The sequence below is a fragment of the Zeugodacus cucurbitae genome, chromosome 4 (assembly GCF_028554725.1).
Source record: "Zeugodacus cucurbitae isolate PBARC_wt_2022May chromosome 4, idZeuCucr1.2, whole genome shotgun sequence".
In the NCBI taxonomy this organism is placed as follows: domain Eukaryota; kingdom Metazoa; phylum Arthropoda; class Insecta; order Diptera; family Tephritidae; genus Zeugodacus; species Zeugodacus cucurbitae.
Window position 1 is genome coordinate 69,460,543 of NC_071669.1, and position 24,678 is coordinate 69,485,220.

The 24,678-nt window shown below is 39.0% G+C and overlaps 3 protein-coding genes across 4 annotated transcripts in view; 2 read left to right on the plus strand and 1 right to left on the minus strand.

Moving 5' to 3' along the window:
• The window catches only part of LOC105213602 (neurobeachin-like protein 1), a 77,677-nt gene that overhangs the window by 30,452 nt on the left and 22,547 nt on the right, over positions 1–24,678 (minus strand). For both annotated transcript variants that reach the window (XM_011186550.3, XM_011186541.3), the window contains one exon: positions 24,324–24,481. In XM_011186550.3, coding sequence (XP_011184852.2) covers positions 24,324–24,481 — 158 coding nt within the window. The remainder of the gene's footprint in view (positions 1–24,323; positions 24,482–24,678) is intronic.
• LOC105213571 (cuticle protein 7) lies at positions 5,820–7,314 on the plus strand. The gene is made up of 2 exons (XM_011186491.3): positions 5,820–5,958; positions 6,096–7,314. The coding sequence occupies exons 1-2, from the start codon at positions 5,947–5,949 to the stop codon at positions 6,726–6,728; spliced, it is 645 nt and encodes a 214-aa protein (XP_011184793.1). The 5' UTR covers positions 5,820–5,946; the 3' UTR covers positions 6,729–7,314.
• On the plus strand, positions 11,619–18,842 carry LOC105213591 (uncharacterized). The gene is made up of 6 exons (XM_011186515.3): positions 11,619–11,777; positions 11,902–12,292; positions 12,775–12,821; positions 17,557–17,613; positions 17,759–18,001; positions 18,094–18,842. The coding sequence occupies exons 1-6, from the start codon at positions 11,763–11,765 to the stop codon at positions 18,418–18,420; spliced, it is 1,080 nt and encodes a 359-aa protein (XP_011184817.2). The 5' UTR covers positions 11,619–11,762; the 3' UTR covers positions 18,421–18,842.

Here is a 24,678-nt window from a genome sequence, read left to right on the forward strand (position 1 = left end):
CGTTAGAGAGAGATAGCAGAGGCTTGTAGTACTTCTTATCGATCGCCTCCTTTGGGTATGAATACGTATTAGATAGGTTCTAAAAATAACGGGATTCTTCGTTTTTTGAAAAAAATCTCGAAACACTTCTCAAACTCGATTTTTGGGATAGCTTTTGGCTCTTTCAGTGATTTCTAGTATGTTTGCAAAAGGATGCCGCTTTAAGATTCTCTTTATTTTCGGAAATAAGAAAAACTAAGACGGAGTCATGTATTGTGAATAAATGATCAGGATGACGAGTGGATTTGAAATCCGGATGTCTGTCCGTCTGTCTGTCTGTCCGTGCCAGCGATAAATTGAGTAAAAATTAAGATATCTTAATGAAACTTGGAACACATATTCATTGGCACCCTGAGGAGGTTGCTTTCGAAAATGGGCAAAATCGGTCCACTGCCACGCCCACAAAATGGCGGAAACTGAAAACCTATACAGTGTCATAACATAACTAAAATTTGGAACACAGGATCGCATTAGGGAGGGGCACATTTGGATGTAATTTTTTTGAAGAAGTGGGCCCTCAAATAGTTTTTTTGTATTTATCTCGCAAATCAATAAAGCTATATAAACCAAACTTTCTGCAGTCGTTTCCTTTAGCCACTTCTTAATGCAGTCCAAAAAAGAAAGAAATCGGATAATAACCACGCCCACCTCCCATACAAAGGTTAGGTTGAAAATTACTAAAAGTGGGTTAACTCGCGAAGGAAAAACGTCAGAAACACTAAATTTTACATAAGCAATGGCAGATAGAGCTGCATTCAGATTTTTTTACAAAATGGAAAATGGGCGTAGCATCGCCCACTTATGGGTCAAAAACCATATCTCAGGAACTACTCGACCGATTTCAATGAAACTTGGTTTGTAATAGTTTCCTTACATTCCAATGATATGTTGTGAAAATAGGCCAAATCGCTTCACAACCACGCCTACTTCCTATATACCAGAACTTTGAAGACGATCTGAATCGTTTACTTTTCAACAGGACTAAGGACTAGTGAAGATATCGATGCAGAACTTTGCACAAATACTACGTTTATAGTGTGGCAGCCCCATTCTAAAAATCGCCGAAATCGGACCATAGGTTTTCAAGGCCCCATATATCGAACATGAGGACCTCGGTGCTTCTAACCTAATATTATGGTTTCCATCTTTCAATGGACTTTATACAATATATATGACGAATATGTGGGTCAAATTGTGTATTATATAATATAAATAGAGTTAAATAAATAAATTGAGAGAGTATAAAACGTTCGAACTTAGCCCTTCCTTACTTGTTTCTAATAATTTCAGCGCATATTAGTAGAGAAATAAATATGAAACATATAAACTAATCAGTATTTAGTATTTCTACCAACTTGACAGTTAATCATTAATTTTTTGCATCATTCGACTTTTGTTTAGCAAACTTGCGAACTATTTAAACCTTTGCCAATTTTCGAGGCCAAAACATGGTATTGGAAAGCAGGCTCCCGCACATCGCTAACTCCCGCGCTACCAAACTAGCCGGGGTTTGCTGAGTACGTGCGAATATAGGTATATATCATATATGAATATATTTACATTATATAACTAGCATTGTTATATAGTAGGATTTAAAAAGTATTTTTGTTTTGTTTATTTTGTTGTCACTGAGTAAGTATATAGTAAATATGTAGAAACAGCAATGCATCATAGCGCCGAAGTACATTTTGGTCTTTGGCCAATACAACACAAGGTCGTCGGTTTTTGTTAAAACCGTCACGTCACGCACAATAACATGGCTTAAACGTAGCATAATATGCAGAAAATAAAAGACAAAAACAACAACAAAAACTGCAGCAATTGTGTCGGGAATGCTAGTATTTTTGTTGGTGTTGTTTTCATTTTTTCTGCGCATGCGTACATACACTTATGTGTGCCTGTATCTGCGTACTGCCATTTAAACGCCGAAAGCGTGGCTCATTGTTGAGATAACGCAAAGCAAATTTTAATTGGTATTTGACTGGAAATTTTGTGTCCACGGCTTAAAGCCATATTAGTTGCGATTGTTTTTCCGTTTAAATAATTAACTTTTAAGAGTAAGGTATCTGCTACTTTGGCGTGAACTTGCAACACAAATATTTTGAACACTATTGGAACAGGTTCAGTACTAATCAGAGCGTTTTTTTCTTGAGAATGGAGATACTGGTATTTTAATTAGTGGTAATTACTTGAGATTTATTTATTAGGTCTACAACTTTGCTTCCGCCGTTTTCCAATAGATGTCTCTAGGGTCAAGCACTGATCGGTTAAATCGATTAAATCGTTTTATATCGATTTTGGACATTTGTGTCAACATTAACCCAACAAAATATTTGTAGAGATCTGTTTGCATCCCAAACTTATTCTCAACTGAAAATGCCATTTTTTGAGCCGAATTCTCGACATTTGCGGGAAATTTTGCTTTTCTTTTTTAATTCCAAGAAAAGTGCGGCTGAGGCCCATCGACATCAGTAACATCGACATTTATAACCGTTTCTATATAAAAAAAATTAAATTTACAAAAAATAAACGGCGGAAGCAAAGTTGTGGACCAATATATTCAAGGAGCTTAATTACTTCGAAATATTCTCAAAATGCTTGTTCAGAATTGTCTATTAAATTGATTTGCTAAAATTGATAGATGATTACGGCAATTGGGTCCACTTTCACAACTTAGTTCACAATTATTAACTAGAAATTGTTCTTCGCACTCAATTATAATGTCTCTGTATCTGTTAGACAATATCTATCGTTGAACCATATCTGGTCAAATGACCATGCGGTTCGGTTCGGTGACGACATATTTATGCTCAAAGTCTGCAGTAATACCTTAGATAACTATATAGAATTCCATTTGAGTCCTAGTTCAGGTTACGCTTGGTTTAGAAAACGTACTGAGAGATAGTCTGGAAATCGTCGGAGTAAGCCATGCTATTTTTAGAAACATATGGCAAACTGTTCCAACATTTTGGTAATGCTAATATATTCAAAAAAGTCCACATATTTAAGAAGTAGAAGTCCATGTGAGGATGTGAAATAATTTCGAATTAATCTTCCGAAAAACTTATATAAATGTAAAATGTCTATAGATCAAGACTTTTTAGGACTATCACCACCATCATATCAACAAGGTTAATGACCTTGCTGAGTCATGTATGGTGGACATGACACCGTAAGACATATATACGTAAACTCTCCATTTATGTCTCTGTTACAATTTATATCATCAATGCTATGTCACAATTCGATTGGCATGCGCTTGCATATCGGGTTCCCCTATTAACAATGACAAATGCGGCCCTCACTTGTGTGATGGTAAGCGATAAATATGATGAAAAATGCATTTGCGTGACTCTGACTCGCAAATAACTCTCGCTATTGCAGGCAGGCGACAGCCTAAAAAAAAACTTAATAGTTCAGACCATATTCTATTTCAACTACAACTGCAACAATTAAGATTCGAAGGCGTTTCGGCAACATTACCAAGCGTTTCGAAGTGCTCCAAATCAAGATGCGAGTGTGTAAAAGTACGCTTCAAACGGACATTTTAATTAAGCCGACATAAAATGCTCTACACGCACTGCCGCCATAAGTGTTGTCGTCATGCAACAGCATTGTTGTTGCAATTATTTACACAAACAAAAATGTGCTTGTGGAGGCCCCTCAAGTAACGTGGCCGTTACTTTAAATGTGTCTGCCAAGGCGTCAAAGGCTGCACAGAAAAATGCGTAAAGAGACCAGTCGGTGAGTCGGTCAGCAAGCCTGTCGATTGGACGATAAATTAAAAATGTTTTTGTATTTTTAATACTTGCACTCAATGTCTAATATGTACTGTCGACGCTGGCAGCGTTGCTTACAACTAACTAAATAATATTACGTCAGCATAATTTTTGGGGCAATTGTGGACTAAGCACATTTATGCGTTGCTGGGGCACACATGCTGGCTGCCACACAGCGAAATATATATTACATGGTGCAAACAGATCTCCACATACATCCAAACCGCTTGCCAATTGATGCATATGCGCATGTTCAGTTGCTTAACGGTTACAATGTATTTTTAAGTTCAATACGAACAGCGGAAAACAAGTCCAGTACACTGCACTAAACTCTGTTAGCCTCATGAACTAGTTAGTATAAGTGAATACCCTGTAGGAAAATCATAACTTAAATTTGCAGAATATTTTCGAAGCCTCTCAATAATGAAGTATACTTTTCGGCGTGGATAAAATATTATCCTTCGTTTTTATAATTTCTTTTATGAAAAAATTTGGAATTTTTTTGTTAGTGAAAACTTCTTACGGGCTGAGTCGTGATAGATCGGCGCGCTGTTAGTTCGACCTTCTTTAGGCTAGATAAGGAAGTGAAATGTATGGCTTTGGTAGTGAAGGAGAACAAGACGAAATATCTCCTGATATCAAACAATACCAGCCTCGAAATCTAAAGCAGAATCACTCTTGCCAACAGGTGTTATAATAGGTGTTAGATTGAGTAGGCAAGTTAAAAGTAAAGTTCTCTCTCAACAAACAAAGACCAAACTCTATAAGTCCCTCATCATTCCCGTCCTGCTTCATGGTGTAGTGGCGTGGACGATGTCAACACCCAATCACACGGCAATTGGAGTTTTCCAGAGATAGGTTTTTGGAAGATTTATGATACTTTAAACATTGGCAACCGCAAACGATAGATCTACGAGCTATATGAGTTATACGACGACATTGACATAGTTCAGCGCATAAAAAGACAGTGGCTATGCTGGCTAGTTCATCTTGTCCGAATAGACGAAAGCACACCAGTGTTGAAAGGCTTCGTTGCAGTACCCACTGGTGGAAGTTGAGGAAGATGAAAACCTCCACTCCGTTGAAAAGACCAGGTGGAGAAGGACTTGGCTGAACTTGAATGAACGGCGCGCTGTTGTTAATTTGGCTATAATCGTTGGAGCGATGTCTATGAGTGGGCAAACCATCCAAACCCCTTTCCGACAGGGTTTGCGCGCACACAGGTCTATAGCTTAGTAGCTAACTCTCGCAGTGGTTAAAATGTTCGGTATTTTGGTCAGTGACGCCATGCGCACTTCAAGTGCGTATTGAAAAACGCCGTTAAAATGCGAGCATTTTGAAAACTGAACCGTTTTTATGATGTCAAATAAAAAATTAGTTTGTATCAGCCGGAGACGGCAGTTAAGTTCTCGGCGCAAAGTGATTTTATGCGATTTGAGTTTTATGAACATGACACATGTGCAAATGGGCGATGAAATAGATGTTCACGCGCTTGGCAAACGCTAACGCTGCATGCAGCTTGCGGTACCGCACGCTTCCATATGGTCAGCTGAGCACATGGAAGCACGACGCCCAGCGCGCCTTATGGCAGCGCAATTCGATGCGTTCATTGAGAAAACGCTCGCTGTGAGTGCACAAAGCGCGCGGTGTGATGAAATCCATTGCTGACCATAAATTGTGCTGGCGCGCTGCCTTGCTGCCTTTAAACTAGATGATTGCAATGTGCAGCGGCGCAAGTGGATCGTACGTATGCGATCAATGCAATGGTAACCAATTAGCTGCGACTGACTGTTGCGATGCCAATCACATTGAATGAAAATGTCGTCGAACGTCGTCAAAATCTTGAATGGTTTGTGCTCTTGTTTGTGCACTAAATGCAGCGTTTTTGTGATCCTAAGTGGTTTGCTGTTGTTGTACATGTGAATGGTATGTATCGCAGCAAAGTCTTGGTGAATACGCGCAGCTGCTGGCGTTGCAGCTTCGTTCGATCTTCGCACGAATAGCCAAGTGACTCTGAAAATTCTTCACATTCGATTATAAAAGTGCACGCTTCTTGGAGGAATTATCTCAAATCACAATCGTATTTTTGTACGCTAACATCGTCGCAACCAGCATACACAGTAGCAACATGATCACTAAGGTAACAGCAAACCAACGATTGCATTTGCTACAGCGCACTGAACTAACGGATAACTATCCTGACGCACTACCGCTCAATTCTTTTCACAATTAAATTCGTCTACTAATTAGCTTTTTCTCTCCGCTGCTCCTTTGCAGGTGGCGTTGATCCTCTGCTTCAGCCTCTCGCTTGCCATTGCCGGCATCATCGATGGCTACGGCCATGGCGGTCTCAGCTTGCAAGCGCCCATTTCAATTGCCGCCGCGCCGGCCATCACATACGCCGCACCGAAGATCCTTGCCGCCGCACCAGCTATCAGTCAACAGGTTATACACGCACCAGCGCCAGCTCTCATCGCCCACGCAGCACCCACTTACGTGGCACAAGCAGCGCCCACCATCATCAAAGCTGCACCAGCCCTTGCTGTCGCCAAGGTAATCGAACCCGAGCCATACGATCCCAATCCACAATACAGCTTCGCTTACGGTGTAACCGATCATCAAACCGGCGACTCGAAAGCGGCTGAAGAGTCACTGGTCAATGGTGTCGTGCACGGTAGCTATTCCCTCACCGAACCAGATGGCTCTGTGCGCAAGGTCACCTACACCGCCGACAAAATTAACGGTTTCAATGCTGTGGTTGAGAAGCAAGGTGGCCCCGCACCCGTTGCTGTAGTGGCCAAACCTGTTGCCGTCGCCGCTGTACCCACCATCACTAAGGTCGCCTACGCTGCACCCGCCATAACCAAAGTGGCGTACGCCGCACCGGCCCTTGCGTATGGTCATCACTAAGCGCTGCCACTGGTTAACCTCACATACACATCGAGGTTACTCCACGGTATTTAATGTAATTGTTTCGTATTGTTGACCGGGCTGCTGAACTATGGACATATGACTTCTGAACCGAACAAAGGAACTTATATAACAGATATAAATATATATACATACATATATTAATAACTAAACAATTTACGTGTTAACTTATGAATACACTTATAGTCTTAGCAGAGCGCTCGTCTGCATGCGGAAACAACCAAGTCAACTAAAACTTCTTAGCTACAATTATATAAAAGAAAAAAACAACAAACAAACGAACACACACTCTCGCGATCGCGCGCATCACTAGCGATCATCCACGCCCATTGTGGGACATCGCGCTGCGCGCCCCAACACGCGTGACTCACCACTGTGGGTCGCGCCTCAGTCCGCGCGCTAAAACAACAACATGGCGGCGGCTGCTTTTGTCGACACAACATGCTGAGAATGTGTGCGGCACGCAGCAGCATTGGCGGCATAGTCATGTACCATGTATCTATGTCGTTGCATGCTTCAACCAAGAGCCATCATTCTCATTCATCTCAACTATTGTGCATCTAAACTAAACTCTTTATTAGCAATATTGAATATTATAATTAATTAATTATTTTAATTTTCGAATTTTTTGTTCATTGTATATATGTAAATATGTACGTGGAGAGAGCAGTGTGCCGGCGATTTCCAATTTGAACGCACACACACACACACAAACACAGTGTGATAAGTGAGTGAGTGTTCGTGTATTGGTGATCGCGGCAAAGTGTCTCGTGTATTAGCTTGTGCACTTACTGAAATAAAGAATTCAGTACAAAAACACTAAATTCCAGACATTTTATTCCAACATTTATTCGCCGATTTCGCAGTTATAACCGTAAATGGTAACTGGTCTTGCACACACTTTTTCGCTTTTTTCACCTTTTTCAGCGGTTTCAGTGCGATTGATGTCTCTCGGCTGTTGATGGCTACTGTTGTAGCCAACGGTGCGGTCCATTTATCAAATACACACACACTCAACAGTAGCAATATGTATAACTATGGTCTAGCGCAATTCGCGTCTGCGCGCATGCGTTTTTTGGTGGCGAGCGCATATGTTACATTTTCCCGCTACTACAGTCTGGGGCTCACTAGGTCAACGTGGTGATCATTAATTGTACAAGCCAGCAATTGGCCATATTAGTAATGCAATTGCAATTGGACAAAAGTTGTGGAAAAGGCGTGTCGTGTGGACTTCGAATAGAAATATACCAACACATATGCATCACATATATAGAGAATATAAACATCTGAACTGTGTGAACTTCAGCTTCTGAAATTTGTATATTGCTCTGTGCAAAGTTATGCGTATTGATTTCGGACCTCATGTGAGTCCACAGTGAATTAGAAAAAGGAAGAAGAAAACATTTCATTGATACCAAAAAATGTACTGAGCATAATAATAGTTTCTGTAAGTTTTTTTAAAAACATAAAGCAGCCACCTAAATGTAGGCCACACAAAATTGTATGTAAAATGTCGTTAACATGAAAAACGGCAGTATTTTTATACTGTTGCCTACAATTAGGCGTTATAGACAATTAGCTGAAAAGGCTAATAAAGTCTTTATTTTTGTTTCTCCGTTCTTGTAGTATTTTTTAACAGATTTTCACTGTATACCAATTACAAGAAGATTTGAGAAAGTTAAAAGTAAAACAAAAGTCTCAGATTGTGGTATTAAAGTTTCACATTTTACAGCCTAAAGGTAAGTCTCATCTATTTACTGGATTCTGAAATAAGTATCTTAGTCAAAAAGGAATTAAAATTCAGATTTTTTCTATGTCTTCTTATCTGAGTTAGGCCAAATGTAAACAGGCAAACAATCGGAACGAGCTTTGGATCAGGAATTGAAATCTCCAACTATACCTAACTCATTAAGTGGTTTACGGTTGTACAGATCTAAACTAGACATCTAAGGATGGTTGTTGTACAGAAAAAAGACCCCAATCAGTGTGGGAATGCTGTTTCGAAAATTGGTTCAAAAATGAGTTGGATCTTCATGGAAAATGTTAGGAAAAACAATATAGAAATTTTCAATTACAAATATTTGTTTTTATTCATTTAATTCGACACATTAGCAGAAAACATTGTCATTGTATCATTCTACCGATTTTGTATATATTTATTCATAGATACATATATGTTATAGAAGTTTAGAAAATTGAATATTTGGAAGACAAAAATCATAGGAAAGATCAATAGACCTCTTTCATTTAGAACCTGTGAATATATTAGAGGCTTTGCGGGCTAGCATTTTTGGCACAGCTCTGAAAATATTCAATGCGATCACAAGTTTTATTATTTTTCTCACAAAGAATTGTCATATCTACCCTTAAACGGTAACTATTTAGTTAGAATAAAAACGAAAAATTCTCTTTTTCAATCAAGTTAATAAGTTTACGTAATTTTTGGCCCACTGTGTTCGCGAAAAACATGGCAATTTATGAAAATATATTCTAACGCCGAATTCGCTGAATTCACACACCCATCGGTGTAGGCCATATACGAGTGCGTACAGCAATCGCAATGTATGAGCATGCGCATAAAATAAATAAATTCAACGAATAAATTTGTTGTTGTTGTTATTAGTTGTGTGTACGCAGAATTATGACCCTAACGGTGGTGAATTGTGAACTGCAAATAAAAAGTCATTTTGGCGTACCGTCAAATTAACCAGCGAACAAGAGTGTGTCAGCACAACGATATGCAAGCGGATATGCAATTCAGAGCAGTATATATACAGATATGTAAGAAAATATATAAATCTTTGTAAATGTGCAGCTGCCTGAGTTGAGAAGTGCCGTCGTGTAACTCACACGTTGCCACCAAAGTATTTTTCGCCTGCTTTGCTTGACCACCTGTTATCGATCACGACGCTACGGTACATGCTTTTGTGTGTGGCAGTGTTGCACCGTTAACAATTTAAAAATTGATAGACTGACAAGCGCTTAAATCACCATCGATTTAATTGTGTTGATTTTACAAGCGAGTGCTTGAGATTACTTCTACTGCGTTTGTATTTATGTACATATGTCTGTGCGTTATCCATTGAAATTGTATATGGAAATGCAAGCAGTTATAGGCTGTAACTGTAAAACTGGCATAGCGCCAAATTGTTGTATGATAAATAGGGTTATGTTACCATTTAATTTATTTAGGGGTCAAGACTTTGGCGTAGTTAAATAGGAATTATTATTTCAATGGATATATTTGTTTTTAATGTAAGCATCATATACTATGTACTCAAGAGAGCTAGGGTGGTCCGCGTTAAAAAAAATATTTAAATATTATTTTAAAAACATTTTCCACTCAAAACCATACTTTTCAATGGTGTTAGCGCTTGGTCTGGTTTCTATGACAATTTTTCTTCGAAAGAGTTTCATCACAGTTCTGTTAATAAATCAGAGAACAGAGTGTTTGAGATACGGATCGTTAATAATTTTTCGCTTAAGATTGTACAGTTACAACTTTCGATAGATTATGTTCTTTAGATGGCGAAGGGTTCTCACCTTGAATCGCAAGGCAGAGATAAAATTATGTTTAGAGGGGACATTCTCTTTAGGGACGATGAGGTATATTCTTCAATATATGAAAGTTTACGTTTTGATTAAGTTTTAGAATTATCATCTTGATCATTTAGGGATTTAAATGTTTGAAACGACATTTCAAAATGCTTAAATTATTCCGCAAGGCTGTCAGCTTCTCGATCGATTTCCTTGAAAATATTGCGCGACTTTTCTTAAACTTTAATGTCCGTCGGACTATATTTTAAGCAAGACTAGCGCAAACCCTTACCAAACAAGAATATAATCTAAGATTCTAACTGTCAGTGAGCACAATTAAGATGAGCAAGTCCGTCATATAGTCAACAAACAATGCGCCCAGTATCATCTTTAATAATACAGTTCGGGAAATTGTCGGGGAAGTTCAATCAAACATCTATCGAGATCTATTCTACAAGCATATTAGATATATCTGCGAGACAAGGCGCGAGTACATTTTCTTCGGATCCGCAGTAAGGCCCATGTTTTGTAATAGAAAAAAAAACTTTGCCCTAACTGCACGTGAAAAAAGTTAGTGACCCTAAAGGAAAACCCATTAAATATGTATATGTTCATTCCATACATTACAAAAATAATTGAAGCATCTGGTTTCTTTGTGTCTTCCAGTGCATTTTGGGTGCGTTGACAACCAATCATAATTGTACATTCCACAACAACAGCAATAAGAAACACTCATATGGCGCACGACGTAACGTAAATATTTTCATTTGGATGATTAATGTGCGCGTTGTGGAACGTGAGAGCCACAGGCGTTGTGGCGCTCTAACGCGCTGAAGAACAAGCGCATTGTAAGCTTATAGATATGTAAGTTCAAACGAATGTGTGACCATGGTCGGTGGGCGCGAACTCATATTACTCATCCATTTAATAAACACTTCCACTTTAAATAACACCTTCCACACACACACACTTGCGCAAAGGCAAAGCCATTTGTAAAATGCATTTATGTTTTGAAATCAAACATTTAAATGTCGCTACGACGCCACAGCGTTGGGTAAGCCCGGTGGCCAAACAGTTGGCACAGCGCGGCACGTCCGTTGAAGTAAATGGTGTTGGACGCGCATGCGCCAAAGCGAATATTGCCACACTAACCAACCATAATTGCAATATTTATAATTTCATTTGTACTGCGACTTATTCGTAAGGCACATGGAGGGCAGCGTAGAGCCCAACAGCTGTTGGGTTATTATGTCACTCCAGCGTTTACTTTTCTGGCTATCATTTCACAACTAACATCCATAAACGTATTGATTTCAAAATGTCAAGTCGCCGCCAATTCGTGCGGGTGGCTTTTGGATTTTGTTTATAAGCCCGACAGATGGGACTGATAACATCATTCCAACGAAAGTAATCAAACACTAAGTACAAGCAACACACTTCTTTGTGTCACAAATCAACAACAAATCAAGCAGTAAAATGGCTTTCCTCAAGGTAGGTCCACAAGTGACAGGATCTAGTAGTGGATTAAACGCTGCACAACTCGATTACATTCTTAACTCATAAAAATTGTTGAACGTTACCTTAAACTTCGTTTTTCTTTTTCACTATCTTCTAGTATACAATTGTCGTCTGCTTAGCGCTCGTCGGCGTCGCTCAATGCGCTTTGTTGCGCGCCGCGCCAGCGCCAGTCGCCTTCGCCGCACCCGCACCGGTCGTGCCCATCAACACCGAGGTTGATCCACATCCACAATACGCTTTCGCCTACAACGTGCAGGACGCACTAACCGGCGACAGCAAGAGCCAACAGGAGGTGCGCGATGGTGATGTGGTTAAGGGCTCCTACTCCGTCTTGGACGCTGATGGTTCACTGCGTACCGTCTTCTACACCGCCGATCCAATCAATGGTTTCAACGCTGTGGTGCAACGCGGTCCACCCGCGCCTGTGTTGGCCGCCAAGCCCGTTGTGCCACTTGCAGCAGCGCCACTGCCAGCTCGCTTCATCCAAGGTTAAGACCGTACTTGGAGAGTTCCTGACAGCCACGATTGCTGTACTATTTAACTTATACCTAACCTCACACAATAATTACTTGGTAGACTAGTCAAGCGGATTTGAAGGAGTGGACATTGTAGCGAGAAAAGCGTGAACGACAAAGATTTGTGTACTTGTTGTTGTACGTTTACAATTGTCAAAAGTCAATTTAGTTTAATTATTGCTTTGTTGTTTTTGTAGCTAATATTTTGTAGCGTTGTTATGTAATTTTTAACTACATTTAATATACATACATACAAAGAAACGCATTAACTTAAATCCATATGTGTGGACCCAAATAGCCCAACACATTCACAGATACTGCTCAGTTATTACAGATTTAAGCTTTTTTGTGTAATTTTATATGTTATTTTTGTAGTAATAAATCACTCAGCAACACTTTTGAGATCGAAATCAAACAAATGTTTTTCCATGTTTTGCCTTCTTTTTCCCTTGTAGCCAAGCCAAGCGGCGGCCCAATGCTTGAACTTTTTCTCGAAATTTTTGTGATTTTTTTTTCTTATTTTTCGCATGTGTCAATTGCGTATACGCCCAGTGGTCCGGCCTTAAATTGCAGCCGCAACAAATGTCGCACGCATTTTGACCAGCGTTTTTGTTGTTGCTTTGATATTTTTCCTTTTTTCGCTGAATATTGCGAACATTGGAACTGTCATACGACATGCGTAAATCATTTTCAAACGAAAAGTCGCAGAAAATATGCAGAAAATCGTAATGTGGTAGTTGTTGTGTGTGTGAATATTTTGGAATTATGAGTGCCATTATATGCTTGCCCAACCCTTTTACGCTACTTACATTTTAAATGTGCGTAAATAGTTTATTATTAGCCCCGATTAGCCCGATTAAATGGATGTCAAATGGCAATATGCTCACCAAAGCTTAACAGATCACTTATAACCTAACGATATTTCGAACATAATGAATTACAATACGACGATTTCAACGACAAAAAATGTCAACTGCAAGAGTACTAATCAGAATATTTCTATTAACCAGGTATGCACTTTAAATTGCCCAAAAGTCCAATCATTTTCTTTATCATGTTGATATCGGATGATCCAAGTGGAGGTACTTTTTTCAATAGTCCTTTTTTGACAGATCACGCGTGAATGGTGTCAAAAATATAGCGGCCGTAACAGAGAGTGTACACGGAGACCGTGGAGAGTCGATTCGGCACCGTTCGCAGCAACTCGCACTGACGTATTGAACGAATGACTTGGCACATTTTATGTCGAGATCTTAAATAAAAAAAAAACGCACAAAATACAGTTTGTGCAAGAACTGAAGACGCTCGACCTCCCCAAGCGACATCGCTTCGCTCTATGGGCTCTAGAAAAGTTCCAAGAAGATCCGATGTTTTCGAGCCTAATTCTGTTCAGCGATTAAGCCCATTTCTTTCTGGCTCAACAAACATTTGGGACGAAGAGCAACTTGAAGAGATTCAAGAGCTGCCATTTCATCCTGAAAAAACAACGGTTTGGTGTGGAATGTGGGACGGTGGAATCATCGGTCCATATTTCTTCAAAAATGATGCCGGTAAATAAAATTTGGTGTTCATCTCACTTCGGTTGTTGATCACAAGGCATGGAAAGAAAATAGCAGTAATAACAAAAGTCGACTAAAAAATATTCACTTCCTGATTGTAGCAAAACAAAACCACTTCTGCCATGTGGTGAGCATTATGTGAGCTGAGATAGATTAAGAAATCAAAATTGAAATCGTTGATCTCCCTTCTATTTTTAGCATAAATTACATTAGCATTTGCAATTGATTGGCGAAGTTATCGCATTGGAATTCGTCACAAATAATTGATATCACTAAGCTCTGCAATTCTGCAATATAAATTCAGGCACTACTCAGTGGCAATTTACGGTGGATTTCGTTGTTAAACTGTCACTTGGCATCTAATTGCATTCGCACAAGTGGCATGCCAAGAAAATTGCCACAAGCAGACACACATACATATTTATATGTTCGCTCATATGATACGCTTACTGTAACAACAATGTATCTGCAGGCATACATCGGTGCAAGTGTGTGTTGCGACAAAATAAGAAGCAAAAATGTTGACAACGTTGTAATCGCTGGCAACAGGCGAATTTCAATACTGAATGCAACAAGAAAATAAATATATATTTTATGTATGCATGTTAAACATTACAAAGGAGCGAGCAGACAAGCGATTGTTTGGAAAAAAAAGTTATGTGAAATATTCAGGCAGCTAATTGAAAGCAAACTTGACGTTTGCGCACACGCGCATGTGCAAACAAATTAACGCGCGATGGAGAATAAGTGAATATTTCCAAAACAACAAAAAGAAAATAAAATGATGAAATGTATAATTTGAATTGTAGTACTGGATCAATATGGTGTATAACGGGACATTTACTTGTTAATTTGCATTTTAGTCTGTTGATTAAATGATTTGAGACTTTTTCTATTAACACAATTTTGCCAAGGAGTAGGAGAGATTACTTAAAAGTCACTGACGAGCTCAAGGCATACATTCGAAAGATTAATGTAAAAAGAGCTGATCCAAAAATCCTATTATACTTCTTTGTTTGGAAGAATTTTTTTCTGACAATATTCTGCTGCTTTCGCGGTTTTTATTAGGGGTTCAATGTCCATTTTACCCGAAATAGCAACGATACCTAATCCTATACTAAAGGAAAGTCTCGTATATAAAAAATATAAGACATCAACGTTTGGAACTTTAATTAGTAAGAGTTAGAACGATGAATTTAAACACATAATAGGTTGGCAAATATCTCCCTTTCGCTTTTTTGCTCTTTATTCAGTGCTAATCACTTGGCGCTATGTCCGGGCTATATGGTGGATGCGATAAAACATCCCATCCGAGCTCCCGTAGCTTCTGACGAGTTATGTGGTCTGGCGTTGTCCTGGTGGAACACTACACCCATCCTGTTGGCCAATTCTGGACGCTTCTGGTCGATCGCCTGCTTCAAGCTGTCCAGTTGCCCGCAGTACATGGTAGAATTAAGCGTCTGGCCATGTGGGAGCAGCTCATAGTAGATGATTCCCTTCCAATCCCACCAAACACAGAGCAAAACCTTCCTGGCGGTCAATCCCGGCGTGGCCACTGTTTGGGACGATTCACACGCGACCACGATCGTTTTCGCTTGATATTGTCGGATGTGATCCATTTTTCGTCACCAGTCACCATCCGCTAAAAAAATGGGTCGAGTTCGTTCCGTTTCAGCAGCATATCGCGGCGTTGATTCGATCCAGAAGGTTTTTTTGCGTCAAATCTGCCGCATGCCCAATCATCAAGCTTTATTGTATATCCAGCCTTTTGCAGATGGTTTGGTGACTAACTCCCATCTTCTGGGCGATGTCACGAGATGCCACATGCCGGTCTAACTCGATGTTTTCCAAGATTTGATCGGTTTTCGTCGTCACAGGTCTTCCGCCGGCTGACTTATCCATGTCGTTTTCAACCGCTGCGAATCGTCAAAACCATTCCTCCGCAGTTCCAAGTATTAGAGTACCATGTACCATCCCCCAAAACACCATTAATCTCACGGAACGTTTCTCTAGCGGTTTTGCCTTTAACGAAGAAAACCTTAAAAAAAAAACCGCCTTTACACGCCTATAACTGTTGAACGCAATATTCAAACTAATCATGCATAGTGTCGTTTTGTAGGTTATGTCAAGAATTTTCAAAGGTAACCGCGAAATTCAAAAGTCAAAAAGGCGGAAGGGAGATATTTGCCAACCTACTATTATTAGCTGTATAGTAACTTCTAATTCTGATCGAAAGATTTTCTTCAGAATTATAAGATGCTCACAGAACATATTAAAGGTGAGAGTAATGATCTGTATTGAAAGCTTTGAGTCATCCATTATACAATGAAGGGATTAATTACAGATAAACACGATCCACTTAATATCCGCGTCCCATGTAAATTCCCAAGCTTTTAGATTAAAGTGTCATTTCAATTATTTTAATATCTGGTGAAAAGACGCATAAATCGTTCATCTGTCCATTTGTGCGCAACGGTACACTTCTTTCATTTCCAAGCACATTCGCCACACTTAGGTGACAGCAGGCATAAAACTAATTACCAACACGATTTCGAATAAATCATTATACTTAGAACGTTGAAAGCATTGCATGATTTTAGGGACGGTGCTTTTAAATTAAAAGCGAAACGAAATGCAAAGTTAAATTTGTCAATTAAGAGCGAGCATTTAAGGCGGAAGCCGCCATAGATTGAGGGGTGCAGCCAAAGCAACAGCGCACAGCCAGTGACAACGAAAGGAGCCGCCAACGAATTGCATGCCACTAAAAGTGTATACATGAGTCAGTGTGTGTGTGTGGTAGTATTTGCATTTTTTAATCGTTAGTATTTTGTCCACTACTCGACTTGGCCGATCGACACGCGTTCGCTGTGGTGCTCTATGTGGCTTAATAGGCCTAAATAGTGCATTAAGTGGCATGGCGACCAGCGGCCTATGGAGTGGCGAGCGATGAAAAAAATGCCCTGCCACCTCGAGACGGCTGCAGGCCGGCCAGGCTGAAAAATAGCATGCGCAAGCGCGTGCGTATACAGTGCCCACTATGTGTACTTGGGCGACGCCTGTGGGGCATGCAACACATTGCGCCGCTGAACCACCACGCCACTGCGGCAGTGCACCAGTTACGAGATGGGTGTGTGCGGCGGGGCTTGTGCCATGGCGGAATGCGTGCTCTTGTCATTTGCTGTTCTTATTTTTCATTGTTGTTGTTGGTGCGGTGCCAACATGCATTGGCGTTGTTATAGGCCTAAGCGCATAAGCGCCTAACCTATGCCTAAATCGCGAATGTGGCCACCGCCGCCTCCGCGTTCGGCACCACAGCAGTGAGCTAAATGTGCTGCCGCGCCGCCGTCACCAGCGTCGCTGTTGCCTTCACAAGCGAACGACGAAAAATGAATTATTTTAATTTCGCTCAAAGATACATTTTTTCTACACGTCTAAATACGCCTTTGTGTTCTGTTGTTGCTGTTGTTGGACACTTTTTTCTATTGCAACTTTTGCATAAAGATATGTATAAATTGTGTGTTGTTGTTGTTGCTGTTGCGGCTGTTTGTCGCTTGCATCAGCCAAATGGCAAGTACAAGCGGGCGTAAATTTCAATGCACACACATTTTCTGCGAAATCTGTGGCAGCAAAATCGGCTGGCTGCTGCGCCTATATAAAGCAATTGCTGATCTTGCATAGAACCACAGAGTAATTTCATTTGTCAAACGCAACAGTCAAGCAATCATGGTACAAAAGGCAAGTGTTTGCTTGTGGGTGTGTGTGTGTGTTCACGCACTTTCAGCAGAAGGATTACAAGAACTCGCACACAACTCCTGTCCTAAGCAACGGGATGCTTAGAACAGTAGGTTAACGCTTGTTGACACTTTTCTTCTTCTTGTAGTTCATCATTCTTAGCGCTTTGGTGGCCGCCGCCAGCGCCGTCGCAGTCCTGCCAGCACCCGGGTACGCCGGACTGGGGTTGCCCGCGCTGCCCGCCTTGCCTGCACTGCCAGCTTTGACGAAGTACGCCGCGCCTGTGTTGCCCGCCATCACCAAATACGCCGCGCCACTTGCCGTCGCCAAGGTAGCCGCTCCCGAGCCATACGATCCCAATCCACAATATAGCTTCAGCTACGATGTACATGTAAGTATAAGTGCTGTCTAATAGCCAACGCGCCGAGCTTTGCAATGGATTATAACCTCTGAACTCTTTCAACACCTTCTTTTCTCCCGTAGGATGGTTCAACCGGTGATGTAAAGAGCCAACAGGAACAGCGCAGCGGTGATGTGGTGCAGGGCGCCTACTCGCTCATTGAACCCGATGGTACTCGCCGTATTGTTGAATACGCCGCCGATCCAGTGCACGGTTTCAATGCAATCGTTCGTCGCGAACCACTCGCTGTTAAGGCCGTCGCTCCAGTTGCCAAGATTCTAGCTCCAGCTCCTCTGTTGCACGCTCCAGTCATTGCCAAGGCTATTCCAGCCTTGCCAGCATTGCCAGCTTTGGCGGCTTTGCCAGCGCTCGCTCATGGTCCTATTGCCTCACCTTACTTGCACGGTTAAGGAAACTCTACAACCACACAAGAACCACAACAAATACACTACACTTAGTCAATTCACATATGAGAAAATGTGAAGTATTGCCGTTGCCGACCTCTTGCCGCTGCCATCACCCTATGTACGAATGAATGACAACAACAACATTACACATTACAACATTACTAGCCCTCTGCAAGCCAACAAACCACCAAACAAACAAACAAACAGACAAACCGTCCGTCAAACGAAAGCATTTGCATTTGCTCCGCCTCCGGGTTTGAAGTGTTCTCGCAAGGCAGCAGACGGAATTCTACTGTACAGGAATCAACAAAGAAACATAAGAGAAAACGTATTACTTGTGGTGGTAGTCGTAGTTAACACAAACACTCTCACATCACTTACATACATACGCACTTCGGATTCGAATTTCAGCTAGTGGTCTCCACTCTCTGCTGCACGCGTTGGAGTCTCTCAGCCGAAGGACGTTGACAAGGAGGCTGCTCTCAGCTTTCTGCTTATTATGTTAATCTCGTTGGCTTGTTATTATAATATTTATAGATGTTAAAATATCCGAATATTTCATACATATGTACATTCACGCGCTTTACCATACTTTCTTCATACTTAAATATTATCTTCGTTATTCGTTACAATTCTCGTTTTTTATTAGTTATTTTAAGGCTGTTTGACCGCGATAAATACCTACATTACAATTATTGTATGTTAATACTCATATGTAAACCGAATAAAGTGTATCAAAGTATGCAATTTCAAAAAAAAAACTTTCTTTTTATTGAAAAAATATAGCAATCTAAAATTCCTTAATATAACCTGAAGGACCTTAAGAGAACATAAGGACATAAACACAAGAATTTTAGATTAGCTAGTATGTGTAGAGAATTTAATCTACAAACTACTGATGATGATTTACTCTGAACAACAGTCCTGATGAAATATTCATCCGATAATTACTAGCACTAAATTATGTAAAAAAGTTTATAAAATGATATCATTCGAAGATTCTCTAAGAAACATATACACGTCTTTAAGTGATATATACATACAATACGCGGACAGATCGTTTTTTTTTTGATCGTTTGAGGGGGTAATCTCAAGTCCAATGATGATAATGTCAGTTTATCAGCAATGCTTAGGTGGCAGTAGATCCATTGCTGAAGCACAGCCACGTTCAGAGATACAATAGTGGTGATATTAGTTAGTTAGTTCCTCATGAATACAGCGGATTACTATTGGATGCGTGTCCTGTGAGCTTTGGTTGTGATCCAATCTACGTCCGCGCATTATGGTTAAAAATCTTATCAAAAGCCAGTTGTCACAGTGGTTGAAAGTAGGCGAGCTAGAATCAACTCAATACTGCTAACGGGAATATAAATAAAACTCCAATGAAGTTGTGGTGGGTTCAAGACCATTTGTCGACAAATGAGATCCAAATACAGGAGTTTTATGGTTTCAAAAAGAACTTATCTTTGAATACTTTAGATATCAAAGAATATTGAAATGAATAAACTTCGAGTTCTCTTGTCATTCACATATATTTTGTATCAAAGGTATGGAGGACAATGAATCCAGGATGTCTTATGTGTGACATCAGTATTCAGTGTGAACAAATTATTGCCAAATAACGAAACTCTTTGTGGAATATAAATCTACATTTGCTCAGAGGCCTTAATAAGTGAAATCCTAGAAAATTTAGAAGGAATGAAGAACACAGCTAAAGCAAAAAATAAACAATTTTTGTGTGTTTTAGAACATTTTTATTTGAAATACGCTGAATTAGAAGATAGAAAAGTAGAATATAATATTAATGTAATAAGCGACTCGAATTCCAGTATTGACATAATATTTCTAATAAGTACAAATTTCAATGACTGGGGCGGTAGGTATTCTAGAAATCTCTAATACTAATAAATAGAGTTGCCAACTATGGAAAAACCAAAACAATGATCATCACTAAGTAAGAGATGAGACGTTTAGGCAAACCTCAGAGAGTTTCAAATAGTTTTTAATATAAATATATAGAACAATTAACTGCCCCAGATCCTCCTTCACACGGACTTCAGAGCTGATTGCCTTATCACAAAATAGGTGGAATTACTATCAACGTTGGTCACGAATTTTAGTTAAGACATGAAAAGCTCGAATGCCCACAGAAAATTCCATAAAATGTTTTAAGTTACGGTCAGGAGGGAATACTATTTGTCAAAAAGTACAAGAGTATCTCAAAATCCATAATGGGTTTTCCTTACGATTACTGCCCATATTAAGTAAAGTAATACTAAGGTTCATATCATTAGATTTGTGGGCACGTTGACATCTACTTGCATAGCTCAGTTTGATTTACTGCCTAATCTAGTTAATAACATATTTCATAAAATATGCGTAAAATTTAAATTGGAAAATTTCGGCGGATATTACATCAGCTAATGCACTTTCAATGTAGGCCTATTTATATATGTGAGTAATTGGTAGCATTTTTGGTGGTTTACAAGCGGTTTGGGTGTGGACAACTGAAGCATAAAAATGAAGTCGAATTATTTATTTAAAATAAATATATACGCACATGGCATGTACAGTGTACGCCGGCATGAACAGAACTTTATAAGAGCATTATGATTGTCAAAATTTAAAATTTTCTTTTTTTTCTATTAAAATACCTGATTTTCCGAAAATAAGTACATTGCAAAATGAATTGAACAAGAATTCAAACAATAATAATTAGTAGCAATAATCAACATTGACCGCCAAATACTGACAGCTCCGAAAAATACTGGCATAGTTACGCTTGTTTAATGGTAATTCTAATGACAAATGCGCAAAGCAGTCCAATTGGCAAGCAGAATGTTAAATATTTGTTAATGAAAACGTTTTCAAGGTGTCAGCAAATCAAAACATTGATTACAAGTCAATTAACAGCTGAGCGCATTTGGTATACACAAATGATGAAGTAAGAATTTCAAATGCCCCACACACACACACACACACACACACACATTTAAAGCAACAGTAAATAAATATTAAGCAGCAAATGAGTTGTAATAAATAAAAATCAAACCAAAATTTGTCTCAATCGACAACTCGCGCGAGCTTTTTCGCATTGCAGTTGCAATTGCTGTCTGTCCGGTTAAATTAGATCAAGTGCAGTAGTTGTTTTTGTTGCTGTTTTTACTTTTTGCATATGCAAATGTGACTATCAAATTATTTTTTTAAATGCAATTTATAGCGAGCAATTAGTGGACGCACCCCACCACAGCCGCAGCAAAACGGATTTCGGCACGCATGCGCGGCTCACGCATACACATATACACTGCGGTGTGTATGAAAAATTCATAGTATTTCAATTTGTATGTGTTTGTCAAATATGTCAAGTGGCTATTGATATTTAACTCACCTAAGAACCCGATTTCGATAGTCGAGGACACTTGTCGCAGCGAAACTGTCTTGATAGTGACCGTTCTACGCGCGAGCTTTGCACGCATGCGCAACGTGCACAATGTCAATGAAATTGTGAAGGTGTTTTGCATTCAGTAGTGGTTTCTCAAATATATAATTTTTATTTCGAGAGTTATCCTTCACGGTAATACATTGAAAGTATATAAGATGCTAAATTAGATGAGTTCTGTGTATGGTGAGGGTTCGATATACCGGAGTCAAAAACGGCGTTTTGTGCAAACGTGAGTTATCTTGAAATCAACACTGAACCCAGAGTAGTCTAGAATAAATTTAGGTACGCATCTCTACTCATTCCAGTCTTTAAGATGTAATTTGAAATCACAAATAGTCTATCAGGCATTATGAGACATATTTTTTATCAAAAAACAGTAGACTGTAACTTTCAAAATATACGAGTCTTTACTTTTTGAGTTCTTTGGCGGCACTTCTGATACAAAATATATTCTGAAACTATAAATATTCTCAAAATTTTAAATATCGAGCTGTATTTCTGAGAGTTATCAAGATATATGACCTTCCTTTTGTTGTGACAGGGAATCACATAAGGGGTTATATACAGTTAGAATTTTCAAAAAATCGATTTTTTTTATTTCATTTTCTTAATGTACATATTTTAAGAATGCACACAGAAAATTTCATATCGTTCCGGTGAATATTTTCAAAGTAACAAGCAAATTTGAAAAGGCGTTTCAGAGCGCTTGGAAGTACAAGGTCCGAGCGGCAACGCGTTTTTCTCAAAATGGTGTTTTCAAAGTCCAACATTACTCGAAAACGGCTAGACCGATTCGTCTCAAATTTTAACACGACCTTCTTAAATATATTTTTTAGTAATTAATCGAAGATTTTTTCTCTCCGATAAATATTTTTTTTAATAAACAATTTAAGGCCGAAATTTCGGTGAAGAATCCATTTTTTTTTTTTTTTTTGGAGAAACCGCCATTTTGTCAAAAAATTTTATTTTGCTTATTCCTTCGATTAATTACTAGATTTAACATTATTTTAACGAAATCTGTTTGGTTTTTTAATTTCAAATGATCCAGTTCCGAGACATAGGGGTCACCGCAAAACGTCTCTTTTGAGAGGAGCTCCTGGAGATCAGCTGTAGCTCTTTTTCAAATAAATATTTTTACTAGTACTAAGTCTTAAAATACAGTTAAAAGATACAATAATATGTGTATAAATTTTTGGATCAATAAATAAAAAAGTCTTCCCAGAAAAAATTCTGGAAAATTCCCTTTTTTTCGGCCGTCTAACTGTATATAACCCCATAAGACAAAAAAAGATATAATTTTGTGCAAATATTTCTTAAAACTCAAATTTTCATACAAGGGAGTATGAGGTCTTGAAATTTGAAAAATACCAGTACAAAGTCTGTATGAACTTTCGAGGAATAATTTGAATTAATGCATAAATTCATTATACTGTTATATGGCGCCTGTGGAATTGAAAAGAAGCGTGTATAATCTAAAAGCCAACAATCGTACTGTGTAATTAGTAGAGCTTAAGTTATCAAGCATAAACCACCGTAAACACGATCACACAGTACATTGGCCATCTAACTAAAAAGCGGAATTGACAGACACCACCACCACTAACCAATTAAAGCCGAAATCATAAGAGCAAAACAAAAAAGATAACAGTTATCACATTAATCACAAATACAAAAGCGTCATCGAGAGTGTCGCATGAATTCGCAATTAAAAATTGCAAAAATAATAACAAACTTCATTTCAGTTTAACAAATAGAAAGTAAATCGATATCGAGATAGACACCGTGCGCGCTTTGTCGGTGGAGATAAAGAGAAAAGCGTATTAAAAGTACAATCACACGTTTCAATTTAAGCTGAGCTGCATTAATTTCTCACAAAAACCGTTTAAGTCATAATACTTGCTCATCACTTAAAGACGCTACGTTCAATCCAGTGCGATTGTTACGAATCAAACGTTGATTACCTTGATTACTGCAAATGAAATGAGCGACGCAGCAAAGAGACTGTGCAAAAGTAAGAAAACAAAGTGAAATAAATGAGCAGAAAATATATGAAAAGCAAATGAAACACATAAAATTCGTCAGCGAATTAGTGAATTCGTTTGTGTCTTACTAGCGGCTTAACCACAGCTTAACTAAATATGAAAACTTAATTACTCGTCTTACAAATGCCGTGGTTCGTTGGCATTCGGCACGCCACAACAATGCGACAGCCAAAAATAAGTAAATAAGTAATCATGGACTGAAATTATAATTACATAGTACTTAATACAATTTGTTGCACAGTTATACGCTGTGAATTCCATAATTAAATCACAAGCGAAAAGGGAAAGGCGTGCGATCGCTGCTAGTCATGCTTATGTCATGACGCTTTCGAGTGCACAAAACACAGCACACAAATAGCTACTGCCCACTATAAGTTGTACTAACTGGCACTAGTACACCTGCCCGAGCGCTTTTCACTTACCCCGTAAACCATGGACCACGCGGTCCATACAAAAATCGTTTAGCCATCTTCCAGCGCTTCTTGATGTGACTCGTCGTGGTCTTTTGCGTCAGCGTAGCTGCATTCAGACGTGTCATCTCCTCGACTTGACGTACCTTCCATGGCATTACGATTTTTTGCTGTAATAAGACGATTATGAGAATGAAATCTTAATTATACTTATTGAAATTATTATTGTTAGGAAAAATATATGGACTGAATCCGAAAAAGGATACATATTTGAAAAATGAAATTAGATTTATACAATTAATGTATTTCGTTGTCTTAGTTATGAATTTAAATCTTTCCAATTCAATTTCAATTTGGTTCAATCGTT

Coding starts and splice junctions, on each gene's coding strand:
- LOC105213591 (XM_011186515.3), top strand. Junction 12,822..17,556: donor AACTTTTTCTCGAAATTTTT/GTGATTTTTTTT, acceptor GATCTTGCATAG/AACCACAGAGTAATTTCATT. Junction 18,002..18,093: donor GCTTCAGCTACGATGTACAT/GTAAGTATAAGT, acceptor TTTCTCCCGTAG/GATGGTTCAACCGGTGATGT.